Source organism: Cadophora gregata (genome assembly GCF_030347475.1).
Source record: "Cadophora gregata isolate MNR1 chromosome Unknown scaffold_50, whole genome shotgun sequence".
Classification (NCBI taxonomy): Eukaryota; Fungi; Ascomycota; class Leotiomycetes; order Helotiales; family Ploettnerulaceae; genus Cadophora; species Cadophora gregata.
Genome location: NW_026695973.1, coordinates 8,728 through 16,850, shown reverse-complemented (window position 1 = coordinate 16,850; position 8,123 = coordinate 8,728). Strand labels below are relative to the sequence as shown.

At 46.5% G+C, this 8,123-nt stretch overlaps 4 protein-coding genes across 4 annotated transcripts; all 4 read right to left on the bottom strand.

The window, feature by feature from the left end:
- Positions 1–1,652: 1,652 nt before the first annotated feature.
- On the bottom strand, positions 1,653–1,846 carry ONS95_011787 (uncharacterized protein; the record flags this gene model as incomplete). Its single annotated transcript, XM_058505420.1, has 1 exon — positions 1,653–1,846. A coding segment is annotated over one exon (194 nt), but the record flags the coding sequence as incomplete, so codon positions are not given.
- Positions 1,847–1,932: 86 nt separating this feature from the next.
- ONS95_011786 (uncharacterized protein) lies at positions 1,933–2,741 on the bottom strand (the record flags this gene model as incomplete). The annotated part of the gene is made up of 3 exons (XM_058505419.1): positions 1,933–2,324; positions 2,377–2,392; positions 2,526–2,741. The coding sequence occupies 3 exons, from the start codon at positions 2,739–2,741 to the stop codon at positions 1,933–1,935; spliced, it is 624 nt and encodes a 207-aa protein (XP_058349121.1).
- A 541-nt stretch (positions 2,742–3,282) lies between these two features.
- On the bottom strand, positions 3,283–4,179 carry ONS95_011785 (uncharacterized protein; the record flags this gene model as incomplete). Its single annotated transcript, XM_058505418.1, has 1 exon — positions 3,283–4,179. The coding sequence occupies one exon, from the start codon at positions 4,177–4,179 to the stop codon at positions 3,283–3,285; it is 897 nt and encodes a 298-aa protein (XP_058349120.1).
- A 634-nt stretch (positions 4,180–4,813) lies between these two features.
- Positions 4,814–7,657, bottom strand: ONS95_011784 (uncharacterized protein; the record flags this gene model as incomplete). Its single annotated transcript, XM_058505417.1, has 2 exons — positions 4,814–5,008; positions 5,060–7,657. The coding sequence occupies 2 exons, from the start codon at positions 7,655–7,657 to the stop codon at positions 4,814–4,816; spliced, it is 2,793 nt and encodes a 930-aa protein (XP_058349119.1).
- Positions 7,658–8,123: the final 466 nt, after the last annotated feature.

Below are 8,123 nucleotides of genomic sequence, written 5' to 3'. Positions count from 1 at the left end.
CATTTACCCAGCCAATACCCTCTCGATCCTGAAGATTTAGAACCTCTAGTCCTACACTTAGAGAAATATTTGCTGCTTCTGATATCAAGCACCGAAACCCCACCAAAAGGGAGGTTACACACACCTGTCTCTCGCGCAATTTCCCATCAAAGGTCCTCCTCATCGCGAGTCCATTGTACGATTTTGATTTGAAGATCCTGCTTCTCATGGAACTCAATTCTCCGGCGTGCAGCCTCTTCACGAGAGTGCATTTTACATGCCCCAAGTCGTCTCAATAGGACTGACTTCATTTGAGATGCACAACCAAACTCATCCATCATGATCTTCTGCAAATTTTGAGCTGCGCGGACATGTTCTCGCGTCATAGTGATGTTTTCGTGGTCGGCGTTCGTTTCGTTGCTTGATTTGAGGATTCCTGTAAGACCGCTGACAAATCTTGGCTTCTTGAGCGGTGTCGCGTGGTGGGGGAATCCTCTCGGGTTGGAAGAAGGTGAATGCAAGACTGCATAGTTGTTCTTATCACACAATTAGCCATGATCCGGTGAACACCTCTTTGGAGCTAGATCATTACCTTGGGATGGAGTCAAATGAAGGATGAACTCCGAAAAGAATGGTTGAGATCCAACACTATACTTGATGCTTCCTGGTTTAGCCTCCAGCTTGCCAGCTGTTAACACAACTCTCTCGGCATCTTGATGGATTTTGCGCCATAAAGCTAGTCTGAGGTCGTATGGAATGTCTGGAAATCCCCTCTTTGAAGCGGGAGCATATGGATTTAGGCATGCCGTTGTCTCCGATATTACATGGGATGGCTAGTCAGAACCAGGAGAGTCGTGGTAGAAAAGGTCGTGGCAGAAACTTGTTGATGAAGTAAGAAGTTCTTTTTGTAAACAAATCGCGATGGGTGGAGACACTTGTTTAAAAAGGGACTATTTAAAGCCTGATAAGGCGCACTACGTAGACCAATCTGGGTCACGAGGAGATATCTCCGCTAGCTTGTAGGTAAAACATTGCAAGAGTTCAGAGCTTTCACGTTCGGTATACTATTCACGCCGCCTTCCTTGAACGTCCTTGAGAAATAGAGCTCTTCTCTTTCGTCAAAATGATTGCTACTCGCTTAACTAAGTCCTCAATTTGAGGATTCATTTTATTATTGGTCATTGCGAGCTATTCCAGACAAAATTATATTTGACACACCACTAACTCCCTCTATAAACGAATGATGTGAGCCAAGTGAAGTGAGGAAGAAGATTTATGCCAAGAGTGTTCATAGTTACATCAAGCGTAATTCACAAGACATAGCACTCAAGAGAGACATTGCTGCACCACACTTCACACGGTGCTAAAGAATTTTGTATCAGCGTCCTATGTAACCCGAAGGTCGCATCTACTATGATACTTCCCCAAGTTCAAGTGCTATGCTATCAGAGAGTTATGGCCACTAGAGACTCTTTGGTCTCTCAAGTATGCCCACAGTAATTTCAAAAAGTCACTTGTGGAACTGTACAATCTTTACCTCCATTCCTTGCCCATCCACGGAATTATTCCGCTTCCACCAGTTATACCTTGATGATTCCCTGTAAACTGCACTAGCTGTTGGATGTTTGAAAGAACAAGGTTGAAATCTTGTGGTAAACGACTGGCAACCTTACCTATTGCCCCCGAATTCCCCGTTGTTCCACTTCGTGACCTCTCTATTGATTATCTTTTTCAAGCGCAAGGCGTGTTGGTACTGTTCCGTTACACACCTTTTGAAAGCTATCTCCCTGGTAGCATCTTCTTGTCCAGCGGTTTCAGTCGCAGAGTTGCCTAGGCCAGTTGCACCAGGAACGAATCTAGGCTTCATTGTGTCGGAGTTCTTGGCAAATCCTCTCGTATTCACAACGATGTATAACGTCTTTAGACCCTTGTGCCATTGCAGAAGTTGCAGCATCAGCTTCTCGATTCGATATGGACAGTTGTATCATAGCAATCTAGGGACCTGGGTGCGAATGCATGGAATGCTAGGCTTTCCGTTGTAGCGACAGACTCCACCTTCAACTCCGGCTCTACGCTTACCAACATCCAGGACGGCTTGAGTGGATTTTCTTCGGAGCCTAGCAGTCCATATTCGGTCGTGTCGTTAGGGCCGGCTGGAACCCAGACTGTCTGTCGTGATACAACAAGCTCATAGATGGGTTTGAAGATCTCGAAGAGGTCGCCAACGAAGAGGATATTTTGGGCATCGAGGACTTCTTGCTGAGCAACCTGCAATGTCTTGCTGAGAGCATTGGTACCTGCCATGTCGGTTTGAAAGAAGGTAGCAGCAAGCTCTGCGACACTTTCTATGCATCAATCAACTTCAAGTAATATCAATCAACTTTGAATAGCACCTACCCTTATCTGGTGCAATCTTGAGGATGAATTAATTGGCATAGAGATTTTCAAACAAGTGGGTCTGAAAGTTTGTAAGTTAGGAAGCTGTTCTCGATAGTTCTTCGATAGTTCTTTGAATCATGTAAGCACGAGTATCAACCAAAACTGACCTTCAGATATTCATTGCCTTCAGACAAGCTTGTTCTGGCCGGAACGACTCGTGTCTTGTCCTTGAGAGAATCTTTCCACATGAGAACGCGAACGTCGAAAGGGATGTCGTGAAAAGTGAGCTTCTTTGGAGCCGCGTCTTTCTTCTGTTCGGTGTTTGAGATTGCGGAGCTGTCTGCTGTAGCAGATGCTACTGTGTCTTGCTGCGATGGAATCATGGTGCTGGGATAGGGGATTTGGTTTTCGAGATACAGGGTGCGTAGTGGGATGACTCGACTTCATTCTCAAAAGAAGTCGAAGTCGTGTTTGCTTTCCAAGCCCAGGCTGAAACGCGTTTGTAAAGTAGAAGCAGGTAGTCATTGTTGATTGTGGACTAAGCGAGGCTAGCTCGAAATCGAAGATTATCCGACCACCCGACACCGACATGAGTATATTGAATGTAATGTGACAAACTCACTTATATCATGCTTACTTCAAAGTAGGCTTCTATTCATTGTAAAGCACGATTTATAAATCAAAACCATGTGAATGTAATTCAGCGTGATATGTATTCCATTGTCTATAGTCCTTCCTATCAAGAAGGATATTGCCATACCGAAGCTTTGTAGGGGCTGCTCGCCAATGCAGCACGATACATAGTATGTAAAAATAACTCTGGTCACTTCTGGTACCAAGGCAGTGTCGTGGAAAAATAAACCATCGTTAGTAGGAGCATTTCCCAGCACAACAATTTCCTTGCAAGTTCTCGCTCCTGCTGCTCTACGCCCACGAGACAATCTCGATCTTCGGACATAGCGAAGACTTATTTTCGTCTTGGTAGCTTTGCATAGTGCTCCTTGCTTTGAGTGCTTCCTGAAGGCTGACAACGTCGAAGGTGCTTAGAGTCTTTCTCTGCTTCCTTTCTGTTCCAGTTCCCTCATAGACCGTATCGATCCTGCAAACGAATTTCTTGAATCGAGAAGATTGTGACTGTCCTTTTCTACCCGTCTGATCATAGTCAACGACTAAATATATGATCTTGAGATGTGGCATCGTCAATATTGCCCTGTAAAAGTCCTTTCTAATCTCATCATCTGTACTATGGGGGAGGCGAAGAATGCTCCGTAGCGAGAATGCAATATTTTCCACCGTTCCCTGAGGATCCCACGTGACGGGAGGCTCTCCCAATCTTAATCTGTGTGCCTTTTCCCAGAAAGCCCAACGTTCTTTATTAGACCTTTCTTCCCTCCAAAGCTTGGTGGCATGCGCGAACAGACTTTCTAGAGCCTCAGAATCCTCAATAAGTGGCTTGGTGAATGAAAATACATCTGCAATGAAGAAGATACTCTTGGGATTTTCGATTGCGTGCCTGATTGGTTGAGTGCTGAAGAGGAATTGCAAGAAATGTGGCGAATCCTTGATCTCAGGAGCAAAGAAGACGATCGCCAAGTCCACATATAAATATCTTGCTGGCACTATGCTGCCTCTAAAGCTGTTTACTATGTTGACAGATGATTCGTGGGTACCGGCTCCAGGTATGGCGATGGTATCAGTATCAATACCTTCTGCTAATGTTGCGTCAGCATTGGCAACTCTGGACTCGTCTTGCAAAGCCCTTTGGAACAAGGCAAGCCTGATATCGTAGGGAATGTTATAGAACTCGATTGATTGCGCCATTGTAGCTGTTTCCATCTCAGGTCCTGACTTTCGAGTCGCTTCGGTATGGCAGCTTTAAGTGGAGATATTGCAGTTCGCTCGCTGAATTTGGAGGAATTCGCTGTTGTACTGGCAATTCCTTTGATATCAATGCGCAATGGGGGTGGATAATGGATGAGGAAGTCGAGCTTGAGAGAATTTTGAATGTAAGGTCAAAGTGAAGGAGTGCTCTTTAAATGTCCAATGTGAATATCGACTGACTAGAGCGCTAATCAGAATCTTAGACTGAGATTTTGAAGCTCGAACTTTTAAATCGAACTAGCTAACAGGAGTAGGCTGCTCCCGTCTTTCGCACAAGGCGAGAAAGGCCTAGCCTCGTTTACCTTGCGACGGACCCAAACTGTACCACTCAAGACAAAAATGACCCAGGGCAATACTAGCTTATGGCGTGGATTAGTCTCTTGTCATCAAATTATTTTCGAATGAAAATCATCCCAGAGCTTGAATTTGTTGTATAATTCGGATATCTAGACGTTTGAAACATGTGAGCCGTAGAGAAGCAGCTCGAGCTATCTAAAGAATTAAGTAGTATTCGCAGACCCAGTCAGAGACCAGACTCCTTGTATTGTGATCGTGTAGCAAAATGAAAAAAAATTCAGTCAATTGCTTTCCACTCTTCCTGTATCTGACTATGAACATCAAGTCTCCGTTGGTACTCTGTAGTCAGCTGCTCCAGAGGCGCATTTCGCCACACATTAAGATCGAGTGGAGGTTCGTATCGACTGTTCGCAGCATTGTGATGTGCCATGGCAGCACTCGCGCCGCTGTGGGTGAGGTAACCCATACCAACCTATCAACTAAATCAGCATCTTGAAGTCATCACCAGAAAATTAAGACCTACTGTAGAATTGCCATATCTATACCCGTGGTCAGTCGCAGCAGCCTCAGCAACACTTCCCCCAACCCCAGAAATAATTGCGTTCTGCTGAGCGTTCAATTGCTGTGCCAGCCTAATGCTGCCCATCTGGATATTCATCTGTGTCTCGGCATTGATCCTCGCAGTGTGTCCCTTGACCAGCTCACCCAGAGGCTTCAGCTCTTCTATACTCCTCCATATCCGGGCGTACACTTCTTCTCTCTTGTGGTGATACTGAGCATATGATGCAAAGTTGCTAGTCTCGCAGGCAGTCCGAAGACGCCGCTTGCACTGCTTGGACCAGGTACTGCAGCGATGACCTTCTGGATTATCAAACGTGAGATGTGTGAGGTCGTTGCTCAAGAGACTCTCTAATGGTGTGCCTTTGACGGAATAAAGATGGCATTCTTCGCACATAAGAAGAGTCGCATCGTTGGGATCATTTGGGTCGCCAGCGACATGACCAAACCACTTCCTTCCATTGACCGGCTTGAAGCGCCTAAGTTCTGAGCCACAAGGTTTTGGTAACTCAGCAATCTTCTTTATTTCGGTGATGGCAACTGTGAAATCGTTTCCGGCAAAGTGTCCATATCTCAAAAGATTTCTGATATAGTTTCCCCTCCAGAAAGTTGTATTCTCATAGTCCATCGGATCCCAACTCTCGGATACCGTCATATCTTTGGATGGCGATAGGTAGCATTGACGAATCATTCCAGGTTTCAACTCTCTCGTGATTGGAACGAATAAGTGCTTGGCTTCTAGCACAGCGACATTTGTTCGGTAGCAGCGTGGGCAGCACTCGATGTTTGGATGATCTCTGAAGTGGTACCAAGTTTGCCAATTTTCTCCCATGGAAGGCATGTCTGCTTCATCAGTGCCAGCAATTGAAGGGCACAATGGCAGAGAGTGATGGGCCTGAATGGGATCAAGCCAAAGGCTGAAGTCAGTGGCATTCCTTGCAGTGGTCATTGCGTATTTGGAAAAGGGACTCGCCAAGTCACAACAGAGAGTTCCTTTCTGAGGTTCTTCCAGCTCGAAGGCATAACCGAAATACTTCTCCGCAGGAGTCCCTGCGACGTCATTGTAGAAGCAAGTGGAGCAGAACACACCACTATTGTCGGCCACAGACCGGTAGGCGTATGAAAGACCTGCTCCGGCCGGGAACATCGCATTCCCTTCTCCAGCACAAGGAGCAAAACTGAGTTTCTTGTTCATGGCAGCTGCAACATGAGCGAAATCGGGTCGAGCTTTATTGAGATCTGCCAAAAGTGTTCGGTTACAGAACCCGCTATATCCCAGGTCGCAACCCCATTCCATGTGAGGCTCTGGCATATGCTGCTTCGTGAAGTTCCTTTGGAACGGCGTACCGACGATGAAGCATTCATAGCAACTATTGCAGAAAGCCAAAGAATCGATAGCTTTGCATGTATAGTATGGTCCAGTCGCAGATCCTCCTTGACACGCACCGAGGTCTGCATCAAGCCTGCAGTATTCGACGAACGGTGTGATTGACCTCTGCGGAATACACTGATTGATAACGGTACTTCTTATTCGAGGAAAGGCTAAAGCACACCCACCGATCCTTTCGAAAGAGATCTGGGGATGGGTCTTGTCTGCAGGCCGTTCATCTTTCGGTCGTATAGTAAAACAACTTGCTAGATGTGGATGCGGTGCCAGAACCGTCAAGAAGCAGTACTCGCAGACGAGTACGATAGATGCTGGAGGAACTGGCATGGAGTGAGACTGCAGAACTATGGTATTCAATTCGTAGAATGGAACCACATCGCTTAGGACCTCTTCGAATAGGGGGCACTTCGTTTTCCAAGGACTAGCTGAGGTTGGAGATATTGCAGAGCTTGTTTGATATTGCTGTGGTATATTTGTATGTGGCCCATTTTGTGAGTTTTGCGATTGGGCCACGCCTCCAATGTCAAGTCCTCGATACTGTGCCTCGAGCTGTTGAACTGGATCAGAACTAGGCGGTTTAGTGGGATCTAGAGGACCGGCAGTTGGGATTTCTGGGGCGGTGGAGGAAAAATAATGGGCTCCTGAGACATTCTGAGGCGCGGCTGGCGGATAGCCTGATGCAGGAGTTGGTAGAGGCGTAGGCGGTTGATTTGAGTCTTGGTAAAGAGGATATTGGTGTGGTTGTTGAGTCGGTGGCTGCTGGTAGGTGGGTTGGTATTCAGGAACTGGCTGCCGATGAGCAGAGCCGGGAGTCTGAGCAGGGCTAGATGTTGATGGCGGCGGTGGGTATGACTGCGGAGGTGGGAAATATTGTTGTTGATTCTGGGGTTGGTAACCCGTTTGTGTCTGCGTTTGTCCGGGATATCCATAAGCAGCAGTCGGAGAAGAATACTGGTGCTGTGGTGGTGGAGATGGGTAAGCCTGCTGTCCATAAGCAAGATATTGAGTTTTCTGAGGAGGCTGTTGAAGAGGAGCATAAAATTGCTGCTGGTTGTTTCCATACAATTGTGTGTTTGCAGGCTGTTGGTGCGTTCCGCTGGAAATCTGATTGACTTGTTGCTGGACATCCTTCACAGCAGCCTTCACCTGCTTTCGAGCTTTTTTGAACAAATCCATGGTGTAGATATCAGATATACCGGCCCAAATCTAAAGCGTACCAAAATCATGAGCACCGGATTTTGAGATGGTATTGGGAAATTGGCATTATTTGATGGTCACACATGGAGGGGTAGCGGGAGGGGCAGAGGGGTCCACTTCTCGGGCTGGGCCTTCAGCCGCACTGCACTAATCCTTATCGTTTTTGATGAAAGCCATGCCAAGTATTGAACGAGGTCCAGGTCTTGGTGACGGGAAGTCTTGCACAGATTGGAACGTGTTCTAGCTGATTCTGAGTTTGTGGCTTGCGACTGTGATGTTTTGTTGGTTTCCTTAGCGAGAGGCTTTTCAGGGGCGCTCGCTTTGTCATAATTGCAGTTGCATAAGGAGCTACTACAGAGAGAGAGAATCTCCTATATAAAGGGGTAGCGTACTCAGTAGTACGGCCTACAGTACTGAGTCTACGCCTACAATCCCCATATTTCTA